An 18,589-nucleotide genomic window follows, 5' to 3' on the forward strand; every position below is an offset into this window, starting at 1 on the left:
ATCCAAATACACAACCACATTCTTACCAATCAAAGGTCTCAGGATGTCATTAATAAAGTTCTGAAAAAATGCAGGTGCATTGGTAAGACCAAAAGGCATCACCAGATTCTCAAAATGACCTACCAGAGTGATAAAAGCAGTTCTCCATTCATCACTCTCCTTCACTCGTAACAAATTGTACGCCCCTGGAGATCAATTTTAGAGAAACACTTGGCCCCCACTAACTGGTTAAACAAGTCGGGAATTAATGGCAATGGTTAGGAATTGCATATGGTAATCTTATTAATTTCACGAAAATCCAGACATGGACGCAAACCCCCATCCTTCTTTTTAACAAAGAAAAATCCAACTGCCACAGGCGACTTAGAAGGTCTAATGTGACCAGCAGCCAGGCTAGTCTGTATGTACTCCTCCAAGGCCTTTCTTTCAGGGATAATTAGATTAAACAAGTGACTCTTGGGAAGAGTAGTTCCCGAAATAAACTCAATGGCGCAATCATAATCCCTATGAGGAGGTAAAACTTGCGACTCCTCCTCCGAAAAAACCCTACAAAAATTTTGAATAGGTACAGGGAATTCCCCTTTTCCCACAGCCGCAATGCGACCATTACAACATTTATCATAGCATTTTGGACTCCAAGACTTTATCATATTAGTAGACCAGTCCAGCAAAGGACTCTGCAGTTTTAAGCAAGGCAATCCTAGAATGACCGGAGAGGGTAAATTATCTAATACAACCAAGTCCAAAATTTCTTGGTGAAGTCCATTGATAGTGAGGGGAAATGCAGCAACCTTGGGCAACCTCCATTTCAAGGGAGTGTTATCAATTGCAATAACAGAAATAGGTGATGACACAGGTTTGGATTTCAATTTAAGGTTTTCCAAAAACCCTTTATCAATCACATTAAGTGTTGAACCACAATCTACAAATACATGAAATTCAATAATATTTTCCTGCAAAGTAGTACTGCCTGAAATAAATACTCCTGCAGAGCATAAACAAGCTATACGGGCGTACCTGACCTTTTTTTTTTTCTTTACTTAAACGAAGCTCACAATACTTAATTAAATAATCAGCTTTACCACAATAAAGACACAATCCCTTGGCGAACCCCCGGTCTCTTTCCTGAGAGCGGAGTGACATCACCCCAACCTCCATCGGTTCTCCGCCATCTGAGCAGATTTTCTGGGGACTAGGACCTGGCATTACAGGAGTCTTTACCTCATTCTGCCTAGATCTCAGCCTCCTATCCACACGAACAGCTAACTGCATGGCATCCTGCAGAGTCTCAGGTGCGGGGAATGCAATTAGCAAATCCTTAACCCTTTCACTCAGACCATCAAGAAATAGACATTTCAGAGCAGTATCATTCCATCTGATTTCAGAAGCCCACCTTCTAAAGTGTGTGCAATAAGTCTCAGCATCTTCTGACCCCTGATTCAAATGCCTGAGTTCTTCCTCAGCAGATGAGATTTGATCAGGATCATCATATAATAGACCCATAGCAGAAAAAAACTCTTCTACCGACCTCAAGCATGGATCATTAGGTTGAAGAGAAAAGGCCCACCCTTGTGGTTCATTGCGCAAAAGTGACATAATAAAACCAATGCGCTGTGATTCATTCCCAGATGACCTTGGTCTCAAACAAAAATATAACAAACAAGCATTTTTAAAGGAAAAAAAATCTTGCTGTTTACCATAAAAAACATCCGGCAGTCCTACCTTGGGTTCCACAAAATGCGCTCCGGAACAGCTACTCACGTGTTGCTGAAGCTCGGCCACCTCCAGAGTCAACCCCTGTAAGCGTTGAGCCAAATCCTGGATGGAAGCCATACTGATCCTCGTATAAAGATATATTTTTTTGGCTGGACTTACTGTTATGATCTGCAACAAGTACTAAGGAAAGAAGGGGAAAGCTTTCCCTACAGTAAGACTAAGCTGAATCCCTATGATGTAGCGGGCTGTTACTAGCGAATGGGCCCGCCTTAGTCCTAGGCTAGTCTGAACGAAGACCTATAGAAAAAAGGGAAGGGGTCCCTAAAAGAACTAAGCACTGGAACAAAAATGGGACACCTCCTGAACAGAGAAAGTTGTTGCAGAACACAAAAAGATAAACTGACAAAAAGGTACTAGAGGTCCCAGAAGGACCAAGCAAACTAACAGAGATAGGCACAGAAGCACCTGGCTAGCAAAACAGTCAAACAACACTGAAGTCCAGCACAGCCAAAAAGGCGGAGCTGGAATATAAAGGCAGATAGGCACGTGACCGCAAGCACAAGATGGAAAAAACAAACAGGAGGGTTCTAACAGGTACACACCATGTCACCAAACAGCACAGTGAGTATCGGTAGCCCTATATACAGGCCCACTGACTGATTACAAGATTGTAGACACCTGTGATGCTAATTAGTGGACACAGCTTGACTTAACATGTCCCTTTTGTCACATTATTTTCAGGGTTACCATCTTTTCTGTCCAGGCCTATTTCATGAGTTTAATTTTTTTTAAATTTCTGTGGAAGCAGGTTTGAAAAGCAATGACTGACTTTAATTTGTTCATTTTCATAGATTTTTAATTTATTATTACTTTTGTCAGATTCAAGTTATTTCTGTGACCATTGTGTGTTTTTCTTTCATTAAACTAGGGGTACCAACAATTTTGACCACGTGAGTAATTTCCATTTGTGTACGTTCCTAGTAATATAGTATTTTGGTGTTATGTAAGCTGCATTTTTTTGCAAGGAATGTATAAATAGAAAAAAAGCGATTACCATATTTTTCGGACTATAAGACACACCGGACCATAAGACGCACCTAGGTTTTAAAGGAGGAAAATAGGGGAAAAAAATGTAAGCAAAAAATGTGGTCATGATGCCCTGTTATGGGGGAGGGGGTCTGCTGTTGATACTGGTATTGGGGTAATGTCCCCCAATTCTGTTAATATCCTCCATCCTGGTATGTATGGCCCCTCCTTCCTGGTATAAGTGGCCCCCATCCCATCCTGGTATGCATGGTACCCCTTGATCCCCCATCCTGGTAAGCATGGCACTCCTTTATCCCCCATCCTGGTATGCATGGCACCCCTTTATACCCCATCTTGGTATTCATGACTCCCCTTGATTCCCCACCCTGGTATGCATGGCACCCCTTTATCCCCCATCCTGGTATGCATGACACCCCTTGAGCCCCCATCCTGGTATGCATGGTGCCCTCTGAGCCCCCATCCTGGTATGCATGGCACCCCTTGAACCCCCATCCTGGTATGCATGGCACCCCTTGAGCCCCCATCCTGGTATGCATGGCACCCCTTGAGCCCCCATCCTGGTATGCATGGCATCCCTTGAGCCCCCATCCTAATATGCATGGCACCACTTGAGCCCCCATCCTGGTATACATGACACCCCTTGAGCCCCCATCCTGGTATGCATGGCACCCTCCGAGCCCCCATCCTGGTATGCATGACACCCCTTGAGCCCCCATCATGGTATGCATGGCACCCCTTGAGCCCCATCCTGGTATGCATGGCACCCTCTGAACCCCCATCCTGGTATGCATGGCACCCTCTGAGCCCCCATCCTGGTATGCATGGCACCCCTTGAGCCCCCATCCTGGTATGCATGGTACCCTCTGAGCCCCCATAATGCTGCCTACAAAAAAAAATAAACACTCATACTCATCTCCTCTCTCCTCCAGCGCTGGGTCCCACTCTGCTGCTGACACTCTCACTGTGTGCGTCGCGCATGGCAGGGTGTGCATGGTGTCCCTACCATGCGCCCTCACACAGTGTGAGACGCTGTGCTGGAATAGTCACTGCTCCCCATGCCGGGACTCTGTTCATGGGGAGCAGTGACCATTCAGTCTGTTCAATAGCCGGCACACTGTACCACAGTGCTGCTCCTGCTGCCTTTCTGCGGTCTGTGTGCCAGCTATTAAAGACCATGGATATTCACTACAACCCATGGCAGTGGGTTGTAGGGAAAATTCATGATCTTTATTAGCGGAGAATAGTGGAGAATCTTATTTTTCATAGTCTGGGAGTCCTTCATGTGTTTTTGAGCAAACTCTATGCGGGCCTTCATATGACTTGCACTGAGGAGAGGCTTCGGTCGGGCCACTCTGCCATAAAGGCCCGACTGGTGGAGGGATGCAGTGATAATTGACTTTGTGGAACTTTCTCCCATCTGCCATCTCCCTACTGCATCTCTGGAGCTCAGCCACATTGATCTTGGGGTTCTTGTTTACCTCTTTCACCAAGGCTCTTCTCCCACGATTGCTCAGTTTGGCTTGTTGACCAGGTCTAGGAAGACTTCTGGTGGTCCCAAACTTCTTCCATTTAAGGATTATGGAAGCCACTGTGCTCTTAGGAACCTCGAGTAATGCAGAAGTTCTTTTGTAACCTTGGCCAGATCTGTGCCTTGCCACAATTCTGTCTCTGAGCTCCCTGGGACAGTTCCTTTGAGCTAATGATTCTCATTTAGTCTGACGTGCACTGTGAGCTGTGAGGTCTTATATAGACAGGTGTGTGCCTTTCCAAATCAAGTCCTATCAGTTTAATTAAACACAGCTGAACTCCAATGAAGGAGTAGAACCATCTCAAGGAGGATCACAAGGAAATGGACAGAACGTGACTTAAATATGAGTGTCTGAGCAAAAGGTCTGAATACCTATGACCATGTGATATTTCAGTTTTTCTTTTTTTAATAAATTTGCAAAAATGTCTACATTTCTGGGGTTTTTTCAGTCAAGATGGGCTGCAGAGTGTACTTTAATGAGAAAAAAATGAACCTTTTAGAATTTACCAAATGGCTGCAATGAAACAAAGAGTGAAAAATGTAAAGGGGTCTGAACACTTTCCGTACCCGCTGTAATGTTAACATCATAGATTGCATTTTTGGCAAGGGGGAGATAACTTAACAAAAATATAAAAAATGATAAAAAAAGTGGTCAAGGTTTTATATAAGTTTTAGTAGTTGAATTTAACAACTATACTTGGCACAAAAATACTTCTGGCTGCTGCTGCAAATTACTTACCATTAATAATCAGCGTATTGTAGGGTATGTTTTTGGTGAAAGGATAAAAAAAGATTTAAAAAATAAAAATAGAAATTTTAAAACATTATACATACGGTGGACTATTTCAGCTCCTAGAGGTTTAACCCCTTAAGGACGGAGCCAATTATGTCCTTAATGACCAGGCCAAATTTTAAAATTCTGACCAGTGTCAATTTATGAGGTAATAACTCTGGAACGTTTCAACGGACCCCCCTGATTCTGAGATTGTTTTTTCGTGACAAATTGAACTTCATGGTAGTGGTAAAATTTCTTTGATATGACTTGCATTTACTTGTGAAAAAAACAGAAATTTGGCGAAAATGTAGAAAATTTTGCATCTTTCAAATTTTGAATTTTCATGTCCTTAAACAGAGAGATTTGTCACACAAAATAGTTAATAAATAACATTTCCTACATGTCTACTTTACATCACCACAATTTTTTAAACACATTTTTTTGGTATGAAGTTATAAGGGTTAAAAGTTGACCAGCGATTTCTCATTTTTCCAACAAAATTTACAAAACCATTTTTTAGGAACCACATCACATTTGAGGTGACTTTGAGGGGTCTATATGACAGAAAATACCCAAAAGTGACACCATTCTAAAAATTGCACCCCTCAAGGTGCTCAAAACCACATTCAAGGAGTTTATTTACCTTTCACAGGAACTGAACCAACGTGGAAGGAAAAAATTAACATTTTACTTTTTTCACAAACTGTTTACTTGAGACCCAATGTTTTTATTTTCACAAGGGTAACAAGAGAAAATGGACCACAAAATTTTTGTGCAATTTCTCCTGAGCACACCGATACCCAATATGTGGGGAAAAAACACTGTTTGGGTGCACAGCAGGGTTCGGAAGGGAAGGAGCGCCATTTGACTTTTTGAATGTAAAATTTGCATGAAATATTAGCGGACGCCATGTCGCATTTAGAGAGCACCTGATGTGCCTAAACAGTGGAAACCCCCAACAAGTGACTGAAAACTAATCCCCTCAGGAAACTTATCTAGATGTGTGGTGAGCACCTTGAACCCTCAGGTGCTTCACATAAGGTTATAACCTTGAGCCATAAAAATAACATTTTCACATTTTACCCACAATAATGTTTCTCAGGCCCAAATTTTACATTTTTATAAGGGTAACAGGAGAAATTGCCCCATACCATTAGTTGTGCAATTCCTTCTGAGTAAGAAGATACCCCATATGTGGGGAAAAAACACTGTTTGGGCGCACGGCAGGGTTTGGAAGGGAAGGAGCACCATTTGACTTTTTGAATGTAAAATTTGCTAGTAGACGCCATGTCGCGTTTGGGGTGCTCCTGAAGTGCCTAATTGCCTAAACAGTGGAAACCCCCCACAAGTGACCCCATTTTGGAAACTATACCCCTCAGGGAACTTATCTAGATGTCTGGTGAGCACGTTGAACCACCAGGTGTTTCACAGAAGTTTATAACGTATAGCCGTGAAATTCAGAAATCAAATTTCTTTCCACAAAAATTAACTTTTAGCCCCAAATTTTTTATTTTGACAAGGGTAACAGGAGAAAATGGACCCCAAAATTTGTTGTGCACTTTCTCCTGAGTACAGAAATACCCCAAATGTAGGGGAAAACTATTGTTTAGGCGCATGGCAAGGCTTGGAAAGGAAGGAGTGACTTTTGGAATGCAGACTTTGATCGAATGGTCTGCCGATGTCATGTCGTGTTTGGAGAGCCCCTGATGTGACTAAATAGTAGAAAACCCCAGCATGTTACCCCATTTTGGAAACTACATCCCTCAAGGATTTTATCCAGGGGTATAGTGAGCATTTTGAACCCACAGGTACTACACAGAATTTGATAACATTAGGTCGTCATATTGAAAATGTTCATTTTTTTTCATGAAAATGTAGTTTTAGCCCTAAATTTGTAATTTTTACAATGGATAATAGAAGAAAATAGACCCCATATTTTGTTATGCTATTTCTCCGGAACGAGATGATGCCCCATATGTCATCAGAAATTACTGTTAGGCCACACGTCAGGGCTGAGAATGAAGGAGCACTATTTGGCTTTTGGAGCATAGATATTGGTAGAATACTTTGTGGGTGACATTTGTGGTGTCAGAACAGCAGAAAAACTCCAAAAGTGACCCCATTGTATAAATTACATAACTCAATGAATTCATCTACTGCTGAAGTGATTATTTTGTAACATCCACTCCAGGCTTTATTCTGGAGAATTGCAAATATGCCAGTTTAGTGCCCATTCATTGTGCCCCCATAAAGTATAGTGCCCCTATATATTGTAGCACCCCCATACATTTCTCTTGGTGACACACACTCCATAAATTGCTAAGTGCTCTCCCCGATACAATAATGCCAAACATGTGGCCTCTTACTGCAGTTTAGACACAGTGGGGCATTTTGATTTAGAAGCGCAGAATTGGCTGGATTTTATTTGAGAGGGTGGAAGCCATGTCACTTTTCTAGAGTCTTTGTTCTACCAGTAATGTGGGACCCCTATAGTTCCTGTGACAGATGACAGACCTGAGAGGCGGCTGATTTTGTGTGGAATAAATTAGGGGTTTATTGGTAATATTTTGGGGTACATAATTTTCAATTCCTTCCAGAATAAGACTGGAACACCAGTCTGCCCTGAGTACTTATGTCGGAGTTTCCATGTAAATCCCACAAAAATGAGATTCAGACGAAACCCCTGACGGAACCACCCACCACAAAGAGGCAGATGGAGACACTTTGGAGTCCTTTTGACGTCTGCTCTGGTGGTTTCCATCTTTTTAGGCTCACGCAGATCTGTGGTCATCCACACTGTCATATACAGCTGACACCCGTAAGAATTGCCACCGATGGGCGGTGTTATACACTTATGCCTCAGCGACGCATTTTCACGGCGCTGACACATAAGTACCCTTAATGACCGCCGTACAAATGCGTTACGGTCGTTAAGTTGGTAATGTCGACTACATTTTGTAAATCTTTTTATGCAGTTATTTACTATTTGAAAAATATAATATTTTTCATTGGCCAATGACCAGCCAATTTTTTTTTATTGTCTTCATGTTCAATTTGTTTGTGTGCATATTATTTTTTCTATATTCACATTTTTTTCAGTAATGCATGTGATGTTTGGAAAGCTGAGGGGATTTTTTAAATAATACAAATTTACACTAATTATTTATCCTCTTGTATTTGTTGGTGTGCTTGTTAGTTCTGGACTGTTTGTGCTTCCTTTTTTCTACTTCCTCACAGAATTGTTTTCCCGCTTTGTACCTTCATGTGTAGTAGAATGTAGGCCGCTAGCTCACCTTGGAGCTTCAAATTACACTGCATCACAGACACTTGAAGCAGCAACTATGATAAGGGAAAACATAAGACTTTCACGGCACACTGGGTGAATGTTTTTAAAGTCAGCGATACAGCGCAGTGACCCAGATAGGTGGTAAAACCTCCACAACTGGGAGCTGTCCACAACCAGGTGGTTACATATCTTCTTATATTCCTCCTCCTGATTCTACTCAAAAGACATGACCACATACCAAACAGCCACATGTACAGCATTGGCTACACATATCAACTCACTTATTTTAACAAAGCTTTTCCAAGCAGGTTTACAGCTTGAAAACCTGGGGGACAAAATTCATGCTGTTGTGCATCAACCGACATGCTGACAGGCTTCCTGTAAACTGCAGCCTGGAATTTTTTGGCTGCCTTACAGTTGGGCAAAGTAACTCATGCTTCTTGTATGGCCCTGAATGGTCCTGAATTTAATTGTTCATTATTTCTTTCTGTGGCGCCCCTGAGGGTTCGGTCGCCACTGAGGTATTGCATCTCATCCAGAGGTGTTGTACCTCACTCTCAGGTAAGGAAGGAGTACAGCTCAGGACCCTAACACCTGCATCACACAGACTCTGTGTTCATTACTGACTCCCTGCACTACAATCACCATCATCCACCCACACTGCCCTGAAGCTAACTCTTCCTGTGGGGAGTTATACCACCTTTGCTGCTATACCACCAGCTTCAGAGAGCTGTTCCGCAGCGCCGGTCTCTATTAACTGCACGCCACAGGTGGCGTAGTTGGACATTATAAAAACCCATATAAATAATGCCTTGGATTGACCGCCCTGGGTCACGGACCGGGTCACCGCCACTGTGACTACAAACCCCATCATCTACCGGCCCGGCACCGGGTACCCCACGGCCCAGGGGGCGCATCAACTTTGGCGTAGTCGGCAGGATATGAGCCCACCCATTATCACCGGGCATCGCGCGCATAAAGACTGTGTTTTCTACTAAATGTGGCGCCCGCCCCAGAAGAACGGGTGCCATTATGTGCTTGCTAAAAGACGACAAGAAACCACCTCCCATCGTGGGCCAGGTCCCAGAATGGTGCCAGAAGCGGAGCCTGCCCCAAACAGCAGTGGTCATGTATGCAAGTGTGTCCATCAAGGTGGGGGGGCTGACCCTGAATGTGACCGACAGCAGATTGCCATGGGACCGCAACAAACTGCCCTGGGACCGCCCCCAAATGGGGAGAGGAGAGAAGAACACAGGGAGACAGGGCGTGGTCTGGATCAGTCTAGACAGACCGCACCCGGTAGGGAAGATGGAGGACAGCAGCACCCTACACCCTGGAGGAGCTAGTGGCTAAGCTGCCCCAGGAGGACTCGGAGTTCCTCCGCTCTGGGATGGAAGACCTGGGCCGGAGGATGGAGAGGGTCCAGCGAGACGCCATCATCGGGTGGAGACGGGATATGGAACAGCGGAGGGCAAACCAGCAGCCGACGACGCTACCAAGCACCGGCGGTGCCACAGTCTTGGCGGATCCTGACCAACCAGTGCCAAGAGGCGACACGTGATGCAGGAGCGGCCGCGGGAGCAGGTAGGAGGAGTTTCCCTGTCCCGTGCGCTACCAGCGTCGACCTGCTCCTGGGCCATCTGGTGGAGCCGCTGACCCCGGGCGCTACCAACACCAGCCCGCTCCTGACCCCGCAGCATGGCCCACAACCAAGCCCTCCAACCCCGGGTGCCACCAGCGGCTGCCCGCCCTGCACGCCCTGCAGGCCCAGACACCGCTACCTCTGGGCACTGGCACAGCCAGCCAGCTTCTGGGTCCCCTGCAGGAACCAACTCCCTTGCCAGCCGAGTGGGTGTACTAACGTCGCCGGTGGGACTGGTCCGCAGAGGTGGAGGACCAGCGGCTCTCGCTCCTACCTGCTCCGCGGCCCGCCGCCGTGTCCCAGTTGCCGGAAGACGAGGCCCAGTTAGAGTGGGATCACTCTGGGGAGGACCTGATGGGGTTCTCCCAGGAGACCAAGGCAGCCGCAGCACATCGCAAAGAGTTCTGCCATCAACAGCTGGTCCAGTTGGAAAAGAAGCGACGCCTCCGGCGGGTCCGCTGAGAGAAATTAGAGGCCCAGAACTTGGAGGAAAAAACCCAGGCCCGCCAGGCCAACAAAGCCACCCACGGTCCCAGGGAAGAAGGGACCATAGTAAAATTCAATTTAGAGGCCGGATGGGGGTTCATCCGGGACCCGCACACAGACATTGACTTGTTTATTAACAGGAGGGACGTGGAGTCTCACCTAAAAGCGGGTCACCTTGATCGGGGCCTCTACCCCGGAGACACAGTGACTTACACCAGTCACCGAGGAGTAAGGGGCTGGTATGCCCTCATTGTCCACAAGGTGGAGGAAGAAAGCGACTTCTACCTCTGCGAAACTGAAGACCCGGCTGGGTCAGCTTATTGAGAACAAGAGCCTCCCCAGAGGGAGAACTCCTATTAAAGACTGCAAGCAGTCACCCGTACCCGTGCAGATTGGACACTGCAAGTTAAAGTTAGTGTGAACATTTGACCCGTCTACTTAGTTAGCCGGAACGGGACCAAAGACTGACTGGCTGAGGACTGGGAGCAACCACTTCCTGTAAATAGTTGCACCTTTTGAGGTACCCCCTATTGGTTTTAAATTTTTATAACCAACACCACTGAACAAAAACCCGTTGGAGGGGGCCGAAGACGTGGTCCAACACCTGGATCATCTAAGCCCTGCAGCCTCTCCAGGGCTTCCGTTGGGGGTTTTGGACGGGTCCCTCATGTTCGTGTTTGCCAGTTTGCACCTTGCAGAAAATGGACACCTGGTTGCAGATTATGCTATGACCTGATAGAATGTTTAAAAGAGAAAATGTTTTATATGCAAATGAAGTGTTTGTATATGTGAAGAAGTCTTATAATGTTTTTTATAAGTGTAAAGAGAAATTTTCTTTAAAAGGTCTCATAATGTTTTGATAAAGAAACGTAACCAGTAACGTTAAAAGAAGTGTAGTTTATGCTCTTATATGCGGATGCATCCTAAAGGTTTTTGCATGTCTTTAAAATTGTTTTTACTCTGTTCCAGCCCGCGGACGTGCTGTGTTTTACCAGGGGGGTGTGTGGCGCCCCTGAGGGTTCGGTCGTCACTGAGGTATTGCATCTCATCCAGAGGTGTGGTACCTCACTCTCAGGTAAGGAAGGAGTAAGCTCAGGACCCTAACACCTGCATTCACTACACCACATTTCCGGGGGACAGGGCAAGATTGCTCCTACGGGAGAGCACAGTCCCTGATCCCTGGCTGGAGTTGGGGGAACCACCTAGTGAGGGGGAACCATGCAGTGGATGGGGTGGAGGCAGTAGATCCTGGGAGCACTTGAGTAGGAGGAGTATAAAATAGAGACACCATCTTAGTTCAGTCAGACCAGTCAGAGGAGAAGTAAAAGGAGCAGAGGCTCTATATGAGCTCTGCTCCAGAGTTGGGCCTAGCCTTTGAGGCCCAGGACTGAAGCAGAGAAGAGAGGAGTGGGAGCAGGAAGGCTCCAGAAACCGAAGGGACCCTAGGGGTATGGGCCATGCAGAAGGCCACCCGTACGCCCGCTGCTACCAGGAGGTAGAGGGGTCAGGCCAGATAAGGAGAACCGATCCCTCAACTAGCGGAGAAACAGCAAGGCTCAACTAGAAACCAGAGGCTGCAGCACTTTATGTACCGTAATCCAAAAGTCCACACCAGTCTCACTAAGAAAGTAGCCACATAGGACCCAGGGGACGGAACACACGTCACAAGCCATGGCCCGAGGGTACCGGATAGAAGTGTCACTGGGTGTGAGACGCAGGGAGAAGGCCAGAGAAAAGACACACAGAAGGGGGTCCAGATAAATACTCCGGAGTTACCTGGGGGTTGGTTGAACCCCTCACTGAGTGAGCACAGAACGATGAGTGCCGTTACATGGGTCCCTGTAACCAGAACTGCAACAACTGTGAGTAAAGATCTTGGGACTGCATCACACGGACTCTGTGTTCATTGCTGACTCCCTACACTACAATCACCATCATCCACCCACACTGACCTGAAGCTAACTCTTCCTGTGGGGAGTTATACCACCTTTGCTGCTATACCACCGGCTTCAGAGGACTGTTCTGCAGCGGCAGTCTCTATTAACCGCACTCCACAGGTGGCATAGTCGGACATTATAAAAACCCATATAAATAACCCCTTGGATTGACCGCCCTGGGTCACGGACCGGGTCACCGCCACTGTGACTACAACCCCCAGCATCTACTGGCCCGGCACCGGGTACCCCACGGCCCAAGGGGCACGTCATTTCAAATATATATCTACAGTGCAGACCAAAAGTTTGGACACACCTTCTCATTTTAAAGATTTTTCTGTATTTTCATGACTTTGAAAATTGTACATTCACACTGAAGGCATCAAAACTATGAATTAACACATGCGGAATTATATACTTAACAAAAAAGTGTGAAACAATTGAAAATATGTCTTATATTCTAGGTTCTTCAAAGTAGCCACCTTTTGCTTTGATGACTGCTTTGCACACTCTTGGCATTCTCTTGATGAGCTTCAAGAGGTAGTCACCGGAAATGGTCTTCCAACAATCTTGAAGGCGTTCCCAGAGATGCTTAGCACTTGTTGGCCCTTTTACCTTCACTCTCCGGTCCAGCTCACCCCAAACCATCTCGATTGGGTTCAGGTCCAGTGACTGTGGAGGCAAGGTCATCTTGCGTAGCATCCCATCAGTCTCCTTCTTGGTCAAATAGCCCTTACACAGCCTGGAGGTGTGTTTGGGGTCATTGTCCTGTTGAAAAATAAATGATGGTCCAACTAAACGCAAACCGGATGGAATAGCATGCCACTGCAAGATGCTGTCGTAGCCATGCAGGTTCAGTATGCCTTCAATTTTGAATAAATCCCCAACAGTGTCACCAGCAAAGCACCCCCACACCATCACACCTCCTCCTCCATGCTTCACGGTGGGAACCAGGCATGTAGAGTCCATCCGTTCACCTTTTCTGCGTCGCAGCAAGACACGGTGGTTGGAACCAAAGATCTCAAATTTGGACTCATCAGACCAACGCACAGATTTCTACTGGTCTAATGTCCATTCCTTGTGTTCTTTAGCCCAAACAAGTCTCTTCTGCTTGTTGCCTGTCCTTAGCAGTGGTTTCCTTGCAGCTATTTTACCATGAAGGCCTGCTGCACAAAGTCTCCTCTTAACAGTTGTTGTAGAGATGTGTCTGCTGCTAGAACTCTGTGTGGCATTGACCTGGTCTCTAATCTGAGCTGCTGTTAACCTGCGATTTCTGTGGCTGGTGACTCGGATAAACTTATCCTCAGAAGCAGAGGTGACTCTTGGTCTTCCTTTCCTGGGGCGGTCCTCATGTGAGCCAGTTTCTTTGTAGCGCTTGATGGTTTTTGCAACTGCACTTAGGGATACATTCAAAGTTTGCCCAATTTTTCGCACTGACTGACCTTGATTTCTTAAAGTAATGATGGCCTCTCGTTTTTCTTTACTTAGAATTTGTAATATGGCAAGAAAAAAGCAGCTAACAGTCTATTCAGTAGGACTATCAGCTGTGTATCCACCTGACTTCTGCACAACACAACTGATGGTCCCAACCCCTTTTATAAGGCAAGAAATCCTACTTATTAAACCTGACAGGGCACACCAGTGAAGTGAAAACCATTTCCGGTGACTACCTCTTGAAGCCCATCAAGAGAATGCCAAGAGTGTGCAAAGCAGTCATCAAAGCAAAAGGTGGCTACTTTGAAGAACCTACAATATAAGACATATTTTCAGCTGTTTCACACTTTTTTGTTAAGTATATAATTCCACATGTGTTAATTCATAGTTTTGATGCCTTTAGTGTGAATGTACATTTTTCAAAGTCATGAAAATACAGAAGAATCTTTAAATGAGAAGGTGTGTCCAAACTTTTGGTCTGTACAGTATATACATTTATATATATATGTACATATATATATATATATATATATATATATATATATATATACCCCTTGAAGAGAGTGATGGCTATGGCAAGGGAAGTGTCAGCACATTTCAACCACCATGGCAAAACACACCATCCTGGCTTCGCAAAAATGGAGCGGTCTGCCAGAGCACCTGATGATTTGCATTTCTTGTAGCGTCTGCATGAGCAATGTAAAGAAGTTATAGAATATATCATCCAGAAGCCAAATTACAGCATGAGTTACTTTGAGGTCTACCATCGGCAACAGATGAGGTGTGCATGTTGCCTACAGAAGCCCTCTGAAGAGGCGATCAAATTTGTCATTCAGGACAAGTGGGGATCAACGATGTCATATCCTTCATATTTAAAATTGAAAAAAAACATTAAACAGAAGGCAAGAAAGGATGAACAGCAACTTTCATATGTTCATCTCTGTGCAATGTCTGTTGGGGACATTCAAAGTTCATGTTACATTCAGCAAGATTTGGAGGACAGGGAGAAGGATGAGGAGCTCCAGGTGTATATGGAGGGTCTAGCCTAGTTTGTTTTCTGCATACTATCAGGTTCAACCATGAGTGTAATATCAAGGTATTCAACATGGCTGGTTGCTTTGTCACATCCAATTGGGACCAGATTATCTTCCACAAGCGAGGAAATGTTACATTTGTCAAATTTAATTAGTCATAGATCATCGTAGACTTTCATTTACCTTTGGTTAATGCCAGTGAATAAATTAGCAGTACCATGTACTTGCCTGACTGTCTGTAGTCTGTCTTCTACTAAATCATTTTGCTGCCACTACTGCTAGTGTCCCACACTCAGCTTATTCCCTGTCCATCATGTTATCTATACTTTAGTACTGCTGTTGCTGGGGCTGTCTTTGCTTTGCTACCAGACATGCACTTTGCCTGCATTGTCCTAATATTCTAGTGTGTGACGTCTGCCACTGCCACAGCATTACCAAGCCAGCCACACTTCTCCTGGCTGCCAGCTCATTGTGTTTTACAGTGATAAATTGTACTGCTGTTGCTGGGCCTGCTATTGCTGGCCCTATATTGCCAGACATCTCCTTGCCAGCCCCATCCTAATTCTCTAATGTGTGGCTTCTGCCACTACCACTGCTATTGCGCAGCTATTCCACCAACACATCTACTTGTTGCCATCCTATTGTGTTTTAGAGTGATAAATTGTACTGCTGATGTGAAATGTACACAAGCATCAAATACCTCACAAAATATGACATTTTAAAGGACCAGATTTTATTTTGCTATGTTCTAATATGAAAACCACATATCATCAAAATATTTAAATATAGCTTTTGCACTATATTCCAAACTTAAGATCCTTAGGTTATAATAAATGTTTTATTTTCTTTTTCTAATTTTTTCACATTTAAAATTATATTTATACACAGTACTTTTGGGAGTATACAACTTCATGTGACTATTTCCATTTATTATATGAAACTATAATTATCAGATTGGTTATTTATTTCAGTTGTATAAATTATAGCTTTTAGAACATTTTGAAATGAAGCATTTCATTTTTTTTTATAAGCAATTTGATGCCCACTTGTATCACCTCCACGCAAGCTAAGAAAGCCATACAAATATTGTGAAAATAGGCCACTACAAATAAAATGAGAAGCATGATGGTTTCAGGATTTTATTATTAATATTTGCTAGGCAGTTCACAGGTTATTCGCAGATTGCAGCAACAAATGATTTCCTTGAATGTTTTTCGCATTTCTTGGCTGCGAAATGCGTATATCAGCGGATCGATGACAGAATTGCACATTATAAGAATGAGGTACATATTAAAATGAGACATAAAACACACACAAGAAAGGTTCTGTGGACATGAAATCATGAGAATTAGGTGGAGAAAGAATGGTGCCCAGCATACAATAAATATACCTATTAATATAGTTAGAGTAATGGCGCCCTTCATACTTGTTCTCTGGTGGACAGAGTTATAGCCTGGCAGAGCAGCTATCCTCTTAACATGAGTGCGTGCCAGCAAGAACATATGAATATACAAAGATACCATAAGGAAAAGCATGGTGAAAAACATGGTTATAAGACATATTATTACATAAGTTGATTCATAGTAGAGAATAAATATAATACCACATCCTGTACAGAATGTCCAAATACAAGCAATAATGGCTCCAGCTCTCTTCACTGTCATGATGTTATGGTACCTTAACGCATAAAAGATGGTGATATATCTATCCACTGCTATGGCAAGTAAGCTGCACATGGAAGCCACCACTGAAATGCAGATCATTGAATCAAAAACATTGTCAATATGACGTACAAAGGCATCTTCCATGACTAGATGTTTATTGTTGATGAGATTTATGGTGATTGTCTCCCATGCATTAGACACACTAACTAACATATCAGCCACAGCTAAGCTACACACAAAGAAATACATAGGTGAATGCAGATTCTTGTTTTTAATAATGGCAGAGATTACTAAGATGTTTTCAAGGAGACTTACAATGCCAAGGGTTAAAAATACCTCAGCAGCTATTACCACTTGATCACATGATGATAATTTAGTCTTGCTTGTTGGCACCGTATTGTTACCATCCAAGTTGCTTATATTAAGTTCCAGTATACGTGGATGCAATGATGAGTTCATCACTAAAACAAAGTGGAGGTCTTTTCTTCAGAAAGTTGGACTGCAGTGATCTTTATAGTCAGAACCCATTGTCACAAGTGTTGTAATATGCTGAAAAAAAAACATATATATTAATACAACGTGCCCATTTACCTTACTTTTTACACTCACTCTTATACAATTCAGATATTGTGCTTAAATTCAGTTCAATTTTTAAGACTGTCACTAGCACATCATTTTCAAGTGAAACTGAAGTGTTGATAAAATGAAACTTTTCTTTACATGTGTCAGGGATAGCTAGATGACAATTATTATAGCACCCGCTTAAGTTCTCCTTAGGGCCATCAACCAACGTCCTAAATGTCCGATCAATGAGGATGAATTACATCCCACCCAACTTTGAAAGATAAGAAAGAGGGACCAAACCATCACTGAGTCCCTTATTTGCACCAACACACAACATATTGTTCGTAGTGAATTCTATTCATGTTTCAACACAGTATAGTACAACTTTTATGGTCCTAATAATACCCTCACACATAGTATGAAGCCTCTATAATACACATGATATGATGCCTCCACAGTAGATTCCCCATGCACAATATGATTCAACTACAGTGCATCCCCCACACACAGTATGATGCCTTCACAGTACATTCCCATGCACACAGTATGATGCCGCTTCAGCACATTCCCCTACACATAGTATGATGGCTTAAAAAACGTTTCCCCACACACAGTATGATGTCCCAACAGTACACCTCCACTTCACACACATTACATGATGTCCCCACATTACATTCCCCTTACACAATATGATGCTGGACAGTTTCCACCATGCAAAGTAAAATATCCACACACTACATCCCTTCATGAACATTATGATGTCCCCAAAATACATTCCAATACACACACAATATGATGTCCCTTCAGTACATTTCCCTACAAAGTATGATATCCCAACAATACATACCTCCTCACATAGCATGATGTCCCTACAGTACATTCCCACACACACAGTAAGAAGTCCCCACAGTACATTTTCCCTAAATAATATGACACCCCCAAAGTACATTTACCCTACAAACAGCATCATATCCTCTTAGTACATTCACCCACACACAGTATGATGTCCCCATAAAACTTTTCCCCATACACAGTATGATGTCTCTTCAGTTTACTCCCCCACATACAGTATGATATCGCCATAGTACATTCCTTCACACACAGTATTCTATCCCCACAGTACATTACCCCACACACACTATGATGTACCCTCAGTATATTTCCCCACACACAGTATACTCCTCCACATACAGTATGATGTCCCCATAGTTAATTCCCCTACACAGGGGCATCCAAGAAAGCCCATCGAGTACCATGACCAGCTCATAAAGTTGATTCAGCTATAGTATATGTTCAACATCAGTACAGCGCTTGCACGGGAATGGCAGCAGGCAGGTATCAATGCATCTGCACATTGTAAAGGCTTTTAGAGGCTAGCCTGATGTCAAAAAAGGCAGCAAAGAAGCTACTTTTCTCTAAGAAAAACATCAAGTACAAACCGACATTATGCAAGAAGTACAGGGATTGGACTGTAGAGGA

General features: G+C 43.9%; 1 protein-coding gene across 1 annotated transcript in view; it reads right to left on the minus strand.

The window, feature by feature from the left end:
• Positions 1-16,005: 16,005 nt before the first annotated feature.
• MC5R (melanocortin 5 receptor) overlaps positions 16,006-18,589 on the minus strand; it is a 200,302-nt gene continuing 197,718 nt past the window's right edge. Inside the window, exon 3 of the mRNA XM_073676704.1 lies at positions 16,006-17,095. Coding sequence (XP_073532805.1) covers positions 16,028-17,005 — 978 coding nt within the window. The 5' untranslated portion in view covers positions 17,006-17,095 and the 3' untranslated portion in view covers positions 16,006-16,027. The remainder of the gene's footprint in view (positions 17,096-18,589) is intronic.

This window comes from Phyllobates terribilis, unplaced genomic scaffold (assembly GCF_046119375.1).
Source record: "Phyllobates terribilis strain yellow unplaced genomic scaffold, ASM4611937v1 Scaffold_4__5_contigs__length_816908805, whole genome shotgun sequence".
Classification (NCBI taxonomy): domain Eukaryota; kingdom Metazoa; phylum Chordata; class Amphibia; order Anura; family Dendrobatidae; genus Phyllobates; species Phyllobates terribilis.